The following is a 20,054-nucleotide window of genomic DNA, read 5'->3' on the forward strand; positions in this document are numbered from 1 at the left end:
ATACATTTGGGTGATCTTAGTCAAATCATACCACGAACTGAGGTAGATTTGTGGGGGTGTGGTTACACGAGGCGTTTCAGGCAGGTCTGGGTGAGCATTTTCTTTTAGATAGAATGCATCTTTTGTTCCGACATTTTAATCTTTGCAATTTTACGTGTCTAATACATGCATGGGCAACTTATTACACACCAAAGACACAGAAAAACACGTACTCACACATATGACCCCTTTAACTCTTGGAATCAAAGTGTAATGGTGATTTATGTTCAAGATAAAATGAGAAGATAAAATGAGAAGAGAAACTCTACAGTTTGCACAGGTTTCGTATGTAAAATATTGTTGGATGTTGTACTATATTTCTATTTTAATTTCTAGACATTCGTCTCATTTTTACAATCAGTTAAATGCAACAATACAATAAAGATTGTGCCTAACTGTAAGGCAGAAATAGATCGATTGACGGCAAGGCTTATTAAAACATCAAAACCAAAACAGCTTCCGGGAGCATGTTTTATTTGTCAATAATTTACCCACATATTTCTCACTTTCAATAACACAATATAACATCTTGTCTTTAGATGAGCATTGCTTTTTTTCAGTGCATGAGAGTTTAATACTCTGTTGCATCACAATAACACTGACAAGAAAGCCACTGTAAGTATACTGACGTATTTATATACGGTATATATACGTATCCACTGGCTATGTACTGTATGACATTATTTGTATTTCATGCAGAGGTTTTAGTAGAAACACACACACAAAGTTCAAGTATTGAAAAAAATCACCATAAACAAACATCAAAGATGTCTTCCTAGCAGCATTTCATCTTTAAATTCACATTTTCACAGTAATGAGACGGAACATAAAATACATGTAATCTTGCATAACAAAACTGTACATGAAGCTAGCGATAACCTAACCCAACCGAACGCCAAAGTTACAAATCAGGGAGCAACTGAACATGAATGGGAACAAGCAGCACAGTACTAGTGGACATGCAGGCTATTTGGTTGTGTTACATCGGTCTGGATTCACAATGACGCTCGTCCTGTGTTTAGATATGCACTTTACGTCGACAGCTCCCCGGGTCCCTCCTCCTCACCATCTCCATGGTTGGCACGGATTTCCACCAGCGTACGAGCGAAATGGGCCCAGTCCTCACTATGGGGCACGGCCATCTGCAGGCAACAGATGAGCGTTTTAGAGAACTGGCGTCAAAAATCCAACCACCCCCATCCCCTCCAAAACCACCACATCAAGGGCAAAGCTACGCATTACATGCGCTGTCACAGTATGGGAGAGGAAAGAGATCACCGCACATTGTGATTTAGAGACAGAACAATAAAGCTGCTTGTTTGGCCTTTGAGTGCTGAATATTTATCGTGTCAGCTCTCAGGAAGGGGAAGATGGGGACTCGGGGCGGCTGGGTGACGATGTGGGATCGCTTTCTGCTGTCAAGAGTCAGATTTAGACGAGAAAAGACGGCTGCCTGCCGCCCAGGCAGAGAGAGAGAGAGCGAAAGAGAGAGAGAGAGAGAGAGGGAGAGATCTACAGGGTATAATTAAACAGGAATAGAGAGGTGGGTGGAAATGACAGCCACTTCCAAACCAAAGACCAAATCAAACTCTTCTATAGTTCAGCAGGGGGTCTTAAGGGGCATGCATCAATAAATGACCTTGTAACGGCAATAGATGATCAGAAACAAGTATATAAAGTGTATACTCTAAATACACAATGTACTGTATACTAGCACTGCACTGGAAAAAGCACAAAACCATTAAAGTCTTCCCAAGTTCGCATGTAGATTGAACTTAAATTGTTAAATTTGTGCTTATTTAATATACGTAATTCTCTGACCAAGTATAAATATAAAAAAAATGCTGCTGTTCTTCTAAAACCTTTTATTATATTATTATTTTTTTTACATTTAAATAATTTAAAGTTATTGCACTTGAATTTTTAATTGTATGGATCAAATAAAATAAAAAGTTCAATTATAATATTTTTAATTCATAGCCATAATTATATATAATGTCATGATCACTTTATTTTTAAGTACTAACAACATTAGGTCAACATTAGCTACACAATCTGATTTCATGTCATTATGTGATGTATGCATTGCATCCGGTTTCGGACACACAAACTGGCCTGAAGTTAACTTCCGGTCTGTGTTTGGTTATAATATAACAATTTAAATTTAATTTATATTAGAATTAATCCATATTAATATTTGATTGTATAATAATTGTAATAAATTAATTTAAAACTACTCAACAGTTATTGATTCTTTGCAGACGTCAACCGGAAGTTAAGTTTGGGTCACATAACGTTTGTTTATGTTGTTGCAACTGAAACAGTCTATACAGCATTCATGTTGGTATTAGTGTTCTCTGTGGAGTATGCTAAATTTTGCTTTGTTATAGGGGTGATCTGTGGTTTAACAATACTTACTGTTAACCACCCAAAAATGACATTTGAACCATGTGTGCGATATGACTCATGCATAGTAGAAACATGCTGCGGTGATCCAAAGCAAATATTTAACAAACTCTTCTAAATATAAAGCAGGCAGGATTCAGGAGGGGTAGCCTGACGGAGGCCCTGTTACGTTTTTGTCAAAGTTTACGGGAGGCCTTTTGTAAATAAACTCCAAACAAAAAACAGCCTTCAACTTTCCTTCACTTCATTTTATTGATGACCCACCATTATCATCAGCCCAAGGAGCCCACAAGCTCGACCGCCCTACTCTCCAATTACCACAACACACCGCGCTAAGATTAGCTCTGCCCCACACGCGCGGCGAAACCCGGAGACAGAAAAGAACAGGGTGAACAGGGAGTCCTGGTGGTTTGCCGCTCTGTGGCGGTGGTTAAGTCATGTGGAAGCCGTCTTAAAATAAAGATTTAAAATAAAAATTGCGACCAACAACAAGCTCGCCGCGCAGTGAAGCCGGGAAGCCAGCAAACCCCGTGTGTCAAGATCAATTCTCAGTTCTTTCGTTCTGCATGTATTCTGTTTGTGACTGGTTTGCATTGATGATTTTTTTGCTGTACATCTTGATACAAACCAGTGCGAATAATAAAAATAATTTCGCACATTACGAAAATGAATTACTGACACAACAAAACTGAAAGGTTCATACCTCTCCAACGTCGTAAATCCAGACACGCCCCTCTGAATCTCCCACAGCCACTTCCTTTCCCCCAGACGCCCATCTGACGCGATTGAGCGCAGGAGCGCCCTCTATAGTCACGCTAGCAGTGGGCACCTGCACACAACATCAAAACACAGAGCTACATGCATTAAATATTCACTTCAAACCTGTATACGTTTCTTTCTTCTAAGAAACACAAAAGAAGATATTTTGAGTAACGTTGCTAACCAAACAACATTGTCCCCTACTGACTTCCATTGTATGGACACAAACCACTGAGACATTTCTCAAAATATCTTCTTTCGTGTTTCACAGAAGTAAGAGTCATATACTGGAAATGAGGTTGAAGAAATAATGTCAGGATTTTTATTATTGGGTGAACTGTCCCTTTAAGGGAGCTCTTAGTTGTGCTTCATTCAGGTTTTAACTTTGTATTAGGTGTTTCTCTTAACATTCTTTAGGGGAAATAAAAGTAGAACAATGGTTGGCATGCAGTGAGAGTAAAAGGCTATAAAATTAATGTGGATAGCACAGCTCAGATAATTTGGTTTTGGAAGAATGCAGTGAGAAATGTTTGTTCATACTGATATCTCTTGCAAATCTGAACCCAGTATTTGACACAGTTTTTCACAAGAGGATAAACCAAGACATCAGCAAGTCTCCAGATGCTCTTGGTTTAATCTTAAAGAAAAAATGTCTTATAAAAAGATCTAATGTGTGACTTTTCTTCCGTTTACGCACATGAAAAATGTTTCTATATGTAAGATTTATAACCACTCAGTGAAGCTCAAATTAGTTAAGAATTGAGATTATAAATATTAAAATAATCTTATAAATCTAAAGACAACCTGAAAACACCATCAGTGTATTAACTCTTTTTGAATATTATTTCTATGTTATCATAAACATACAGCAGCACTTTTACGATATGAGAAGTCAAAGCTAAGCTCAGGAACAGGAAGTACATCACACTTCCTCAACTTGAGCTCTAAATCCACAGGCCCACTGGAAATGATTGTGAGGCCTTTTAATGATTTCATAAATCACCATGCAAACTAGCACTACACACAGTAAAGCCGCACACAGGCCGTGTGGCGCGCGTGTGCCCTCATGCGTGTGCGTGAGGGTGATTTCTGCCTATTACTTATGACAGCTGAGACCGGCCTGACATATGTTGTCAGCAGAGATGGAAGCTGTACGCTGGCTAATACAAAAGCTTCCTCGCTTCAGAACAGGCTAACCACAGCCTGAGAGCTATTAGTGAGCAGCTTCCTCCAAGAGTCAACTGCAAGGTTAAATTGGCTGCAAGCTTCTTTTTGCGTAAATTGGAACCAGGCGAAGCCACGGTCTGTTAATGCCGTTATGGGTGAATTTCTTTATAAGTTGACAATGGAGAACTGTTGGCTGTTTTCTGCCTGCAAATCTTTGCACGTTTGCGCATGTGTGTGCATGTGTGTGCATGTGTGTGCATGTGTGGGTATGTGTGGGTATGCGTGTCGGTGTGGGACGAGGGTCTCCTGATGTTCTGCATAACATGCATTATTTATAAAGGGTTAGTTCTCGCCAAAATAAAAATCCTGTCATTATTTATTCAACCTCATGTTGTTTAAAACCTGCATATGTCTCTTTCTTCTGTGGAACACAAAAGCTATTTTGAGAAATGTTTCAGTGGTTTTGTGTCCAAACAATGGAAGCCAATGGGGGCCAATGTTGTTTGGTTACCAACATTCTCAAAAATATCTTCTTTTGTGTTCTGCAGAAGAAAGAAAGTCATACGGGTTTAAAAAATGACATGAGGGTGAATAGACGATGAAAGAATTTGTATTGTTGGTTGAACTGTCCCTTTAAGACAACACAGTCACTCTGTCTCTGTTCTTAACCAACAGCAAGCTGCTGATCGGAACATGCGGGGTAAAAAACACCATAGTAGGAAAATTTGCTTTATACATTTCTTTGTTATGTTGAACACAAAAGAAGATATTTTGAAGAATGTAGGAACGCAAACTGGGGCACTTTTGATTGCTATTGTAATTTTTCCTATACTATGCTAGGCAACGGTGGCCAAGAACTGTTTGTTTCACAAGCATTCTTCCAAACATCTTTCTCTGCATTCACCAGAAACGTATACAGATTTGGAGCAACTCGAGGGTGAGTAAATGATGACCGAATTTTCATTTTTGGGTCCCTTTAAGGGAATGTGAAAGACTGACTGGGGGGTCCCTGGGTGTATAACAGTAAAACCCCCTGATGTTTAGGATTTACAAGCAGCGAGCTGTTTATTGGGTATGCTTTAGCAAACACCCAGCGTATAACGGCAGATCTCAGATCAGTCTGTAATTAAAGTGGGTGTATTCCTCAGTGGACAGGCAGTGTCAATCAGTGCAGATCTCATTTCACACAAGAGAGATGTAACACCCAACAGCCCTCATGGCCTCAGGGGCACGTCCACCATTACAGGCTGATGTATTGTGTGAATGGTCCATGTAGCACTAAGTCAACTGTCAAAGATGAAACAACATGACGGCAAGTCATGTACGCTGACAGACCATTATCAGTGACATGCGCTGTTTGATGTAATGTACGTCAGTCAATATGACCTCAATGTCTATCTTTCTGATAGAAAGATATATAGACATAATGTCAACTTCGTTCTATCCCTTTAATAAAGCCAAACTGGATTTTCAACCCCTCCTGTCATGTATTCTTACAGTATATTGTCCATTTATTTTTGCGGTGCTAAAAGTTGGCCTCAGATGACCAGTCTAAACACTTTACAAGGCCCCCCGGCCCATGGGAACTCAACAACTCTGGAATGATGGCGAGAGCGGAATCCGCACACATCGGAGTAATTCGCCTGAACCCTCACAAACTGTGCGTGTGAGCTGATTTAGGGCGGCCCGCTAGGAGACGCCCACACAAAAAAGAGCTTGTTGTTGTTTTGATGCATCTCTGGCTTGGCGTGATCCCGGGAACCAAGTCTGAGAGTGTTTCCTCACCTCAGTGTCGTTGTTCAAGTTCCACAGATCCAGACGACCCATGCCGTCCACGGCGGCGAAGAGCGAGGGGTGCACGGGCGACCACATCACGTCGTAGACGTAGTCGGAATTGTCCTCAAAAGAGTAGAGTGGCTTGTTTTGCTGTGGGACACACAAAGAAGAACGGAGGTGAGTATAATATATAATATAGTGAACTAAAAGGCAACAGGGACCAAAGAAGAAGGTAGTGAGGTTGAAAGAAGATGGGCGGAGGGCGAGAGAGGGAGAATGAGAGAGTGGCATAGGCGGTAGACTGAGTGGCGCTGCTGCAGCCCTGAGGCCTGTCTGGGATCAGCCTAATTAGAACCTTTGCACATTCAAGCAGTGTCATAAAAAAACACTAGATGAAAGTCTCTCGAAGGTGTACTGTAACCTTAGTGTAACAGCTGTCTGTGGCATACAGGAGAGAAAGAATAAAGGAATGAGCAAAAGAGTTAGAGCGAGAGTATAGAGCCAGAGGTAGGGTAGAGCGACAGAGTTCCTGAGAATGCTGGATGCATTCCGAACAGGTACAAGGCAGACAGATGGGCGGGAGCACTGCAGACCACAGCACACTAATGAGCCACAGAGAGACAGAGAGAGAGAGAGGAATGTGTATTGAGACACTTGAACACACCAAAAAGACACATGCTGTGCGCTTGCTTTTACTGTTTTTTATTATGTAATATTACATTTTACACTTTTATTATTTGAAATAAACTCCAGACAATTTAATGTAATGTAATTTTTTTTATAGTATATGTATATTTTCTATAGATATTGGGTGAAAAACTAACAGTAACTTCGGGCGACCCGAGTTCTAATCCCGACTCATGGTCCTTTTCCAGCTCCTGTTCCCATCTCATCCCGTAATTTCCTGTCTTTCTTTCCACTGTCCTATCAATGTAAAAGCTATAAAGGCCAAAAAATAACAAACCAAAAAACAGAACAGAACTTACTAGCGATGTTCTCCGTTAATACTTTATTACACTATAATATACAGTAAATATAAACACTGAATAATATATATATATATATTGAAACACAGGGCTGATTGATTGAAGAGGTTGGAGAGATACTGGAGAAGTAGCTATTTGAAAGAGAGAATATAAAGAATTGAACAATCTACCAAAAGTTCATAGGGGTCCCTTATTAGAATTAAGAAATGATAAGTCTTATCTAATTTTATCCCAATATTTCTTTATTACAAGATAAAAATATAAGTTTGATAAGCCTTACTGGGAGTACTGATCAGTGCGCATACTTCAATACATCCATTAACTTATAAATGTATGCCTAACAGCTCAAATCATCTGCAGCAGATGTATAATTCAGCCAAAATAACAGCCTAGAGTGATGTATTCATTTGCTGAAAACAAAAATAACTCAAGTACTGTACATCTCACCAAACGCATGTCATTGTGTGCAAAATGCCCACCCATCCGTTATCCACATGAACAGTGTTTACCATTGCACACTGCATTATGTATTGCTATTGTAACATGATGATCAAACCAGCACAGGCCCAATTACAACAAGAACTGATCTCATCAGTACATCTGACCCACGAGATCCAAATCCTGAAGGCGCCAGTGCTGATTCTACTCTCCCTGAGGACTATAGATCAGTTTCCAAAATATTTTCTTCTCTCTAACGGTGCGTGATGCGCATGTTCCTCACCCTGCAGAGTGGTGAACCACTCATTCATCTGATAACCCCTCTGACGTCTCTGAAAAGATATGCACATGGAAATTAACATTTGTATGCATTTGTTCTCCTGCAGCTAATGTATCTGTATGTACCGTTACTGGTCTCTGTGCCGCTCGGATGTCTCATCCCCATCACAGTCCAGCGTGAAAAACGCTACATAGAAACATAAGGGACTTGACTAAAGGCACTCAAGGAAGGTATGGAAGGTATTTTGAGCAGGGAAATAGACTGATGGGAAGGAAATTCATGTTGTTTCTTTTGTGTTTTATAAAAGCACAAATAAAGGACTACACTAGAACTGGAACTCTCCTCAACATCCAGATAAATGTTTTTATTTCATTACATAATTAAAAAGTACATTATCGATTTTTACCAAACACAAGAAAACACTATCATGTTTAAATTCTACCTATTCTGACTAAAAATAGCAGGTGAAATTTAAAACTCACATTGCATACGATTGATACCGTGCCGAGGCTCCCAGGGTTGCTCCAAGCTAAGGTGTGCCCAGAACCGCACGCGAGAGATGGAGACAGGCCCGCATTCCTGCGGCTCTCCTCAAAGGGTCAGGAATTCCCCCGTCCCCAAAAAATAACACAGGCACATCCGTAACATCCCAGGAATGTTTTAATATCTGTCAGAATGCACAGCGCAAAAAATTTGTGAAGAAAATGCAAAGAGCCCAACTTATTGTGACAGCACGGTATGTTGCGGTTTCGGTAAGCCCTGTGTTCAATGTACGGCTGTGCATAGATAGTGGTAGAACATGATATGTATATTGTATACTAGGGTCTTCATTCATACGGCTCGAGGCGGTAGAAGTGCCACTTCCTTGTTAAATGACCCGTGTCCACCCTCTTCTGTCGTTGTTTATTTTCCTCATTACTGCATTTTATCTCCTTGTTATCTCCTTTGAACTATTTATGTCTATTTATGGTGAAGGAAATTGTGTCATTCTTCACTTAACCTTCATGGTGTTTCAAACTCACATGCTGTTATTTTTTCCACTGAACAAAAAAGATACAATTTCACGCTCCTGTTTTCCATACAACGATCACAGTGACCATATACCAGTTAGGGTTGCACTGTGTACCAGTGCTACTGTAGCATCATGATGCTAAAGGTGCGTTCAGACCGCCAGCGACTGTGTCGCTGCGTGTTGCTAGTCTCTTGCTACGAGGTCGATAGAAGGCGTTCCTAGCTTTGGTTGCTCTAGTAACATTTATAAACAAGCCCTGCAATAACTGACGAGAGACGGACGAGAGACGGATGACATGAGCTACGCTGCTTTACTCCTTGGTAGTCGCTCCCGGAAGTCACTCATCATTTGCATAAAGTTGAGCTAATCTCAACTTTGTTGTGTCGCTAGACACTCCCACTTCCTGTCGTCAACCATCACTGTCGCTCGTGTATCGCCGGAAGTCGCCGGTGTTCTGTCGAATTGTCCTACCCTGTCAGATTTTCCTACCGCAGGGCAAAACTTAATATAATCTAAACCACATCAACAAAATAAACATGATTTTACAATGCAAAATACCAGATACAATGTCAGATTGTCCTGCCATCTTAAAATAAACACATAAAATAAATTTACTGCGTAAATACCCTGTCAGATTATCCTACCAGCATAAAAGAAACATGTAGGATTAATTTACAGCGCAACACCCTATCAAATTGTACTACCAGTATTAAATAAATATGTAGAATGATTTAACATGAATGACATCACCTTGCTTTGTCGCTGGGGCATAAAGCTTCAAAATACCCGCGATGCCGCTATTTTTTAAACGGTAGTATTGTAGTACCGTAAGCAATGTTGTTGCATATGTGCATTCATGTTCATTTAAACACACTGCCTTTTTGCTGTGTTTCTCTCCTAAAAATCAGTGTTTTGAACGACTCGGCCGAGATAATGATTCAGCGATTCATTCATCAAGACGAAATGCGTAGTAAATCAGCCATTTTGAACGAATTGGTTGAATGATTCACTGACTCAGTATATTTTTTATTTTAGTTTCACATTTAAAGTAAGCCTAACATTTCCCTTTGTAAACATTGCTGTATAAATAAAATTATTTCCCACGTGAACTAGTGTACTTTAGTATTTACTACAGTAAACTACTAAAACTCAGAGACACTAGTGTTTTTTAATCTGACCATAGCAAATATTAAAGAAAGTATACAGTGTTTGCTACAGTTGATCCAATTACTATTGTTACTACAACAAAATATTGTAGTGCACAGTATAATACCGTTTACTAAAGTAAATACAAAATGTTTCATTTAGATCTGTGTTTTAAGGAAATCTGGTTTATTTTGTAGATTTCAAATATGAACATGGCGCAGCATCATAATACTACTTGGTATCGAGATACTTCATCTGGTATAGTATCGTAAGATATGTTTATGGTACCGTGACAACCCCAAGTGAAGCCATACAACAAATGTTTGTGAGGAAAAGATTGAAATTCAAGAGATTATCCTCTCATAATCTTGCCCTTGAGAAATGTTGTGGCGACATCTGTTCATTGAACTGAACCAACTTAAAAGAACGATTCTTTCAAGAATCCTACTGATCCATTTACAGAGTTTAACTCACTAACTCAATGATCCGATTCTCAAGTTAACAGCTCAGTGGAAAGCAAGATTATCAGACAATAATGATTTAATGGATTACTTTTAAGTAGCTTGACAGAGTGTCTGGCAGGAAATTTCTCCTCCTCACATGTTGGAACGACGTGAGGATGAGTTGCGGAGTATACTGTCAAAATGTTCATCTTTGGGTGAACTGTCTCTCTCTTCTCCCCAAACATTCTTTCTACAGCGTGTTCATCTTTTATTCATACTTGGCCTGCGTGCTTCGCTCACTGTGGGTAATGTGATCTGAGCCAGAATCTCCACACACACTGCAGAATGTAAGCACAACCATCTCCATACGCTTCCCGCCTCTTCGGTCCATGTGGTTTGAACCCCAATCAAGCGACTCAATCATTCATCTCTGAATTTGCAGATTAAGGCAGAAAGCCACTGTCCGCTGGTCTGGTCTTTTAAGACAAACATACCGGTCTATATAAATACTGTCCTCATACTGACTACTCATTAACAAAGCAAAGATTTAGAGCCGTAATAACCATAGACATTGTGCATGGGGGACATTTACATAGCTCCCCAGCCCCCAACCCAAAAAGTTGAAATGATCATTCAAAGAGCAGAAGTAGATTTATGTAAAATTATGACTTAATTTAATGCATTAGCAGAAATAGAGGAATACGTTTGTGTTCAGGGACTGTGTGCTTCTTTTTGAAATGGACTGTTAGTCACACTTTAATTTTATTAAAATATCTTGCAAAGTGGTCTTAATAGGAATGAGGGAGGTTGTCTGACAACGGGAGGAAGGATGTGGGCAACTGCGTTAAAAAAAATCTTTTTACATATTATTAATTGAAGAAATTGTGTAATATCTTACACAACTTATGTTATTTCTGATATTGTGTATTCTGGATATTGAAAGAAAAAAGTGATATAACTGAAGTGCGATAACTTACTAAAGAATAATGCTGGAAGGTTGTAAAATAAATTGACATTATAATAAAATATATTTTAAACATGAACATTATGTAACCAACCATGTCATATTTCACATGAAAGAAAGCTCTGATATCTGCATTGAGCGAAAACTTTGAGTATACATATTTTAAGTATTAAAATCATTTACTTTTCACAAATCAATAATTTATATATTATAATATTTTTTGCAACCTTAATGCACATAGACAATCACACTGAAGTGTAAGTATTGTGTTTTTTGGTTTGTACTCTGCCTTACCTTTGTGCTCCACAATTTCACAGTCCAGTCAAAAGACGAGGTGACAAACAGGTGAGAGAAATCGACGGGGCCCACGGCACTGTGACAACTGATGCCTGTCACTGGCCCCTGATGGCCCTCAAACATCTCACAGATACCGGCTTTACTGCGGTGGGACACAAAGAGAAATTCAAGACAAAGAGAAGTGCCTTTCAAGGGTTAACATGGACAGTCTGTGCATGTGCCATTCACCTGCCATGTCTTGATGCTGTATACACGGTTCCCTCCTCACTGCCAACTATATAATTATTGACGTCTCCAGTGGGGAATGCCATCCCAGTTACAGCCACCGGCTTTGACTTATTATATACCAGCTCCATGCTCTCCTAAAATAGACACGCATGTATCGCCATTAGATACGAGACAATGACCTTGATACAGGTGTGACTGATGTTGTGTCAGCACTGACCTGAGGCTGTGACAGCATATCCAAACTCCACGAGCACATCCTTCCGTCTGTGGACACAGTGATCAGGTTGTTGGCATTTTGGGTGCCGACCACATTTACACAGTACACAGGGTGCTAGAACAAAAAAAGTTCACACAAGTGAAAGAAAAGTCAGTTTATGAAAGTCAAATTGAGCAACATACTGTGTCACAGCTAAGAACATTTCGCTCTGGATGAAGGACCATCACCTGCAGCTGAACTTTGCAAAAACAGAACTGCTTGTAATCCCGTCCCACCCTAGGATCCATCACAACTTCTCCATTCAACTGGACTCATCAACCATCACATCTTCCAGAACGGCCAGAAGGGACTGGGAGTGGTGATCGATGATCAGCTAAACTTCACAGATCAGGTTGCCAGCACCACTCGGTCCTGTATATTCATCCTCTACAATATCAGGAAAATTCGACCTTTCCTATCCGAGCATGCTACGCAGGGCCTAGTCCAGGTTCTTGTTCTGTCCAGACTGGACTATTGCAATGCGCTACTGGCTGGACTTCCTGCTTGCACAACCAAACCTCTACAGATGATCCAGAATGCAGCAGCAAGAGTGGTCTTCAATGAATCGAAGAGAGCACACGTCACCCCTCTCTTCATTAAGTTACATTGGCTCCCTGTAGTCGCTCGCATCAAATTCAAGACTCTGCTCCTGGTCTACAAGACCACCACTGGTTTGGCACCTCCTTATCTTCACTCACTAATGCAGACTTATGTACCCGCCAGATCCTTACGCTCTGCAAATGAACACATCTTGTGGTGCCATCCCAAAAATGTAAAAAATCGCTCTCACGAACCTTCTCTGGATCGGTTCCACATTTGTGGAATGATCTTGCCTGCTGCTACAAGATCAGCAGATTCTGTGGCCATCTTTAAGAATCGTCTGAAACGCATCTCTTATGTCAGCACCTGACCGATCATTTCTGACTTCTATATCTTTTCTACTCAATCTATATAAAAAAACTTAGCTCTGTACACTGTAGTAGGCTTTGTGAGACATGTTTTATTGCACTTATGCTTTTTGTTGTCCTAATGCTGATCCAATTGCTTCCATTGTTTACCCAACTTGCAAGTCGCTTTGGATAAAAGCGTCTGCTAAATGACTAAATGTAAATGTAATGTAAATGTGGGCCCTTAATAAACACAAACTGAATGTCAGACACAATAACCCGGCCCGAGCATCTGCCCGTCTGCAAATACAGTTGATTGTGTAAATCCATTATGTCGTTATTGCCTTCAATTTGATTTTTGTTTTTTGCGAAACAATGGGCTCTTTGAAAGGGGTCGGCGGAGTGGTGCGACGGCCGTCGGGACATAGGCTTTCATTATTGAGGGCACGGGAGTTTAAACCCTCAGCATGTATGGCATTCAGGGGCCGTGTGTGTGGTGACCGAAGACAATGAGGCTCTATGGACATCCCTATCCAGGCTCAGCAACCAGGCTGTACTGTCTTTATTGCATGACAAGGAGTTACATGGGGCTCATTGAGCCCGACTGTGCTGACAGACTCAGTCTAGCCCTTGGTAGACGGCCGGCGGCCTTATGAACTAATCTAAGAGTCAGTGCTAAAGTCAGCAGTGAAGTGAAACTAAGGTCACAAGTTATGAGGAATGATTACTTGTGTTGGCGTGTAACTTTTTGTAACTTTTTTTATGTAGATTTCCGGGTAAAAAAAGCTACTTTAAAGGTCCAGTGTGTCATTTTTTGTAGGATCTATTGACAGAAATACAATATAATGTACATAACTACAGTATGTCTTCAGAGGTGAATAAAGGACTTACACAATGAAGCGTTATTTTTATTGCCCTTGAATGAACTACTTCTGTCTACATACACCGCAGGTCCTCTTACATGAAATTCACCATGTTGTTTCTACAGTAGCCCTAAACGGACAAATTGCTCTACAGAGAAATCTCTTTCGGCAAAGAAGCAAAAACGTGACCACATCTTAGTCCTGTGTCAGTCACCGCAGTGCTTCGATAGGGATTGGGTGAAGTGACCTTACCGCTAGATGCCGCTAAATTCCATACACTGGACATTTCAAAGTTTTAAGTTGTGTCCCAAATGACATACTATCCACTATGCACTTAAACTATGCACTATGCACTCAACCATATAGTGTATGAATTTTAGAAGGCTAGTATCGTCCCAAATGGAATAATAAACGTTTTTATACTAACTGGAAGTATATCGGTTTACCAGATGAGCGCAAATGATGTCAATCGCACGGCACAATGCATGTGAATAAAAATCAATTCGAACATTTTACATTTAATGTAGTTTTCATCCGTATTGCCCAGCATTACTTTAGTCATCATCAGACTGAAGTGTTATCACTCTGCAGGAGAGTTTTGCTGGAGCCGCATCTGTTAGCTCCGCCTCCCTTCCGCTACGTAAGCGAAACTGCAACCTTTAAGTGCGTGAAGTGTCCACAGTTCCACACTTCATATTTTCGGTTGAAAAAGTGCATCATCCCGGTACTTGTGCACTTCTTTTTTGAGAATTTCAATGTGAACGCACTACTCGCACTATGTATACTACAAAATGGCGTAGAATAGTTCATACGTGCGCGATTTGGGACGCACCTTTAGTGTGATATAGTGTGACAAAGAGATACATCATTGTCAGATTATTTTTTGCATGTAGCTTTTATGCCGTCCAAACTGAGGCAGTAGTCAAACATGCTTTCTCTGGAGTTGCTTTCTCTGTATTTCATTACATTTGCAGTCGGGCGGAAACCATCTGACAGTTACAATTTGGAAGTTCAACTTCAAAAAGTCAGACAAACCAAAAAGTCTAGAGTGCTTTTTTTTTACAAGGATAACTGTATTTGTAGTGTAGTCCTGGGGTCTTACTGTATGCGCTGCAGCAGACAGTGGGGTCCGCTGAACTGGTGTTCTTCTGTGGCTTCGGTTGTCCCACAGAACAATCTGCCCTGAGTAAGTGCCACCAACCAACAGGTTAGGATGGAACCGTGCAAAACCCACTGACACCACTGGAGACTGAGGAAAAGAGAGCAGAGAAAGATTTTAAGGAGAAAAAGACCAAAGATAGATGACGGGGGAAAAGCAAAAGGGAGCAAGAGCTGTTTAAGATCAGCAAAAAGGGCTTACGGTGGCATTTGAGACAAGGCCAAAGTGTGATCGACTTCTAATAGCAGTTGTCAAATATCCCCATCTACTGTTGAGTCCTACATTACATAACATCAAATTTATTTATTTAATTGTTTTTTTTCACATGTCTCCCCTGTGTATGCCTTTATCAACAGTCTTTTTGCTTTTGTTATGAGATGAACTCACAAGAAAGATTTAATAGTTTAGATGACCAATATGTAAAATGTGTTGTTTTTGCAGAAGACATTACCTTTACAGCAATTTGCCATTTAGACTTTTAAATGTATGATTTTATGCCAATTTATGCTATATTACAGCTTATAAAAATAAATAAACAAAATAAAACAAAAATAAACAGACAACCATCAATTGCTTATGTTTTATATACAATTATATATTTTATTATATTATTATTATTATATATTGTGTTGCTTGTGCTGATGAGAAGGTCGAGGAGGAAAGATTTCATCTTGAGATCTTGATAGAGGAATTTTTTGGGCACAGTACCAAACTATGCTAAGGATTGCAGGAGCAGCAGTTTTATATTACAGCATCATAAACAGAGCGCAGTAGAGCGTGAAGTCTGACCTTTTGTTGTGACAGCCATGGCCTTGAACTTCCCCTCTATCTTCACTTTTATTAAGTTTTTGGTTCCTCTTCAGTGACAAGAAAAGCGCCTCACTCTTACAGTACATATTTTCACACAAACTACATCTTGTGTCCTTCCTAAGCGTTTTGGCAATTATCTCTGCAGACCAATTATTGAGAGACAACCGTATTTTGTTATACTGCCTTTTTTGGTGACAGAAGCACAACAGAAGCATAGAGGCGTGTTTTCACAGTGTCCTCCAGTCGTCTGTAAAGCAAAGGCTACGACAGAGAGACTGTCTCCCGCATACATCTGCGGCCGCCCAGTCATGCACCCCGAGTTCATTTTAAAGTGACTGAAAAACAAACCAGAGAAAAAGAAAACACGCTTGTCTTTTCTTTCATGCGTTCCCCCTTTAAAAAAAATATAGCTTGCAAGAGGGTTCTGGTGCAGCCTCACATGTGAGGTGGTTTTTTAAAAGGACTCAAAATAAACCAAGCTGAATGGGTAAAAATAAAGGCGAGTTGAGTTTATTTACACTCAGGACATGCAGACCGATCTGGTTCAACGTTTGAAGGCATTAAGACAAAAGTGTTTGATGGTTAGACTGGAGATTATTTGGGGTCTCAGAAATTCATCTGACTGATTGTGTGATTGACAGACGCTTGACAGGTAAATATAACGAATGACTACAGTACTCTTGTGTAACCATACTATTGTACATCGACTACATTTTTACTAACAATAAGTCTGACTCTGTGTGACCAGTCTTATATGGTTTGCTTGATTGTTTTAGCTGGTTTATACTGATCTTTACTTGGTCTTGACTGATTTAATCTGATCTCTCAGTCAAATGGAGCACATAGCTGGTTGGTAAGATGTTTTTTGCAAAAAGTGTCCAAAACCCATCTTAATCCATCACGACAGACCATCCTATGAGACAAGCCAAGACCAGCAAAACATCTTAGGTGTATTTAAGATGCTTAAGGATTGTGATACGAGTCAAAAATGGTGTAGATTGTAGAATGGTTTAAAAAAACAGATTTAACCAGTCTAAGATCTTTCAGTCGGACCAGGTTGGAGCTCAGCTGGTCTAGCTGGTTCATAAACTTGTCTTGCAGACTGAGACCCCAAAACCCCTCTTAATCCATCAAAACACACCAGCCTATAAGCCCACCCGAGACCAGCAAACCATCTTAAGTCTGTTCAATATGTATAATGGTTATGATACAAGTAAAAAATCCAATGGTGTAGAATGTAGTGAATAAAAAACACTGAAATACATCTTAAACTGGCCTAAAATGGTTTTGCTGGTTTAATCTGATCTCAACTGGTTTAAATTGGTCTTGGATGATTTAAACTGGTCTTTCAGTCAGACCAGGTTGGAGCTCAGCTGGTCTAGATGGTTAATGAACTGGTCTTGCAGACTGAGAGGCCAAAACCCCTCTAAATCCATCAAACAGACTAGCCTACGAGATCAACCAAGACCAACAAAGCATCTTAGATCTATTTCATATGTTTAAGGGTTATGATACAAGTAAAAAATCCAATGGTGTAGAATGTAGAAAAAACTCTTGAAAACAGCTTAAACCACCCTAATATGGTTTTGCTGGTTTTAGCTGGCTTAAACAGATCTTAATGGATTTTGGCTGATTTAAAATGATCTCAATCAGGCCAGGTTGAAGCTCATCTGATTTAGTTGGTTGGTAAGATGGTCTTGCAAAAAAGACCCTTAATGTATCAAAACAGACCTGCATATGAGAGTAGCCAAAACCAGCAAACCATCTTAGGTCTGTTTAATACGTTTAAGGCTTGTTTCAATTATCATCATCATATAATAAATCTACACTATAAATCTAGACTAAAATACAGACTACAGTATTATTATGATCAGACATAACCAGCTGTAATAATACAGTCGTTGGACATCAAAAGGCAACTTTTCAGCTAATAAATTGATTAGTATCTTTCAAGAGGTTGAAAAGTTTCACTTGTGGTTGATTAGTCTGATTGCCAGGATGGCTTGAAAATGATCTCTGTTGGGTGATTAATGATCAGTCAGTCCTGAACACTAACGGAGAACATTAATGCTTAAACGCTCGGCTATTTCAATCAGAGCCACTAGCCCGACCTCTGAACCAACTCTCTCTTTCTCTCTCTCCTCCAGTCATGTGTCAGAGACACGCTCCCCAGCCCAGCGCTTCATTACTGGGCTAATGAACATGAGCTGGGGTCACCACAACAAGAGGGTCATAACTCCACTATGAAGCCATTAATCAAAGACTTAATGAAGTATTGTAATCTGAAACTTCAGCTCAGGAGAGACGCCCAGCCTGCAGCCAATCACGACCGTCTCTGGCCCTCCGAACACTGCAGAACTCATCTTTTATCGGAGTGTGGTGTGTCCTACAGCGACCTAAATAGAGTCTATCTGCCTGCTTATCTGTCCTTAAAGATAATAAGGCCAGTCGCATGCCGGATTAGAAGCACCACATGACAAGAGTGCAAAGCAGTGTTGGGCAAGTTACTCTGAAAAAGTAATTAACTACTAGTTACTAATTACATATTCAACAGTGTAATTAGATTACTGTACAAATTACTCTCTCCGAAAAGTATTTAATTACTTATTACTAATTACTTTCTATATCCTACATCAACCTTGATGAGTTAAGTGATTCAAGGATAGACATGAAACGGCTCTATTAATTCATTCAAATAAATAATATAAAACTATATAAAGTAGTATTATTAGTTGACCAAAGTATTACAAATGTGAGAATAATACATTAAAGCACGGATTTTAAAGTTAGACTTTGAATTTTGATGTAAATTCCACTATTGCACACACAAATATTACACAAAGTATTTAGTTTAATGACATCAGAAGTAACTGTAATTAAATTACAGAAAAAATTGAGTAATCCCTTACTTTACCTTTTCAAAGGAAAAGTAATTTAATTACAGTAACTAATTACTTAGTAACTAGTTACACCCAACACTGGTGCAAAGCACAAAACAGTGATGTCATCATCAAAGAGGCAAAAGTTGATTTTGTGATGTACAATTGGTCAAGCCAATGATGTGAATGGGAGAATGTTGAAACATCAGTTTGATAACCATCAGTTTTTCAATTCTGTTTGGCATCACTGTAAAAAAAACAATAGAAATGAATGGCTCCCATTACTATTATGAACTATTAGCTTTACCCATTACACCCATTACAAAATTTCTTTTGGTAGTGTGTTTTGACCATTACTCCAATATTTTCCAATTTAATGGGGTTCTATTGGTTCCTATCTGCCAGATAACATTCCACCAATAGAATCCATCACATACCAGTAGACACTATTGTAGTTTCGATTAAAACCAATACAATTTCCATTATACAGTAACTATTAAAGGAGTAGTCCTTCAAAATGAAAATTCTGTCATTATTCACACGCCCTCTTGTAGACTGTAATACTTTTCTTCTTCTGCAGAACACAAAAGAAGATATTTTGAAAAATGTCAGTAACCAAACATTGTTGGTCCCCATTGACTTGCACTGGTTTTGTGTCCATACCATAGAAGTCAGTAAGTGTCCAACGGTTTTCGGTTACCATCATTTTTCAAAAAATCTTTTTTGTTCTGCCACACAGGTTTAAAATGACAACAGGGTGAGTAAATGATGACAGAATATTCATTTTGAAGGTGAACTATTCCTTTAAACCCATTATATTTTCTACTGTGTTTTGGGCAGCATTCTATTGTTTTTTACAGCACGGATAGCTAGTGACAATTTTTGGAAAAAGCATCACTTTTACGATAATAAGATTATTTTTGACAGGATGAACTTTGATTTATTTTTCTTTTTGGATGTCAATAGTTGCCACATGTGCACCTCATTTCAAAGTTTTGCTGTTTAAAATGCAACATTGGTCAACACAGTAAGAGAATGGTAAACGCTTTAGTAATACATACCATGTCACAGACCAATCTCAGTGTCATTACTGTAACCACATAAACACAGAGACCTCTAACGGCATTACGAAGCAAAGATAAATATGATAACCATTTGAACTCTCTTTAAAGTCATAATCTAAACATGGCAAAGGGTGCAAGACTCAAGGCATGACAAGGCTGTATATTCACACCATATGGAGAACATGGGTTAAGATC

At 39.4% G+C, this 20,054-nt stretch overlaps 1 protein-coding gene across 4 annotated transcripts in view; it reads right to left on the minus strand.

Moving 5' to 3' along the window:
• Window positions 1-391: 391 nt before the first annotated feature.
• Window positions 392-20,054, minus strand: part of LOC130566598 (cytoplasmic dynein 1 intermediate chain 1) — a 54,174-nt gene continuing 34,511 nt past the window's right edge. For 3 of the 4 annotated variants that reach the window (XM_057354181.1, XM_057354182.1, XM_057354180.1), the window contains 7 exons: window positions 15,050-15,196; window positions 12,159-12,272; window positions 11,942-12,075; window positions 11,711-11,855; window positions 6,157-6,297; window positions 3,149-3,274; window positions 392-1,181 (listed from right to left, as the gene is read on the minus strand). In XM_057354181.1, coding sequence (XP_057210164.1) covers window positions 1,071-1,181; window positions 3,149-3,274; window positions 6,157-6,297; window positions 11,711-11,855; window positions 11,942-12,075; window positions 12,159-12,272; window positions 15,050-15,196 — 918 coding nt within the window. In that variant the 3' untranslated portion in view covers window positions 392-1,070. Of the gene's footprint in view, window positions 1,182-3,148; window positions 3,275-6,156; window positions 6,298-8,333; window positions 8,519-11,710; window positions 11,856-11,941; window positions 12,076-12,158; window positions 12,273-15,049; window positions 15,197-20,054 lie in introns of those variants that run through there. The other variant, XM_057354183.1, reaches the window with a different exon arrangement.

Source organism: Triplophysa rosa, linkage group LG16 (assembly GCF_024868665.1).
Source record: "Triplophysa rosa linkage group LG16, Trosa_1v2, whole genome shotgun sequence".
NCBI lineage: Eukaryota > Metazoa > Chordata > Actinopteri > Cypriniformes > Nemacheilidae > Triplophysa > Triplophysa rosa.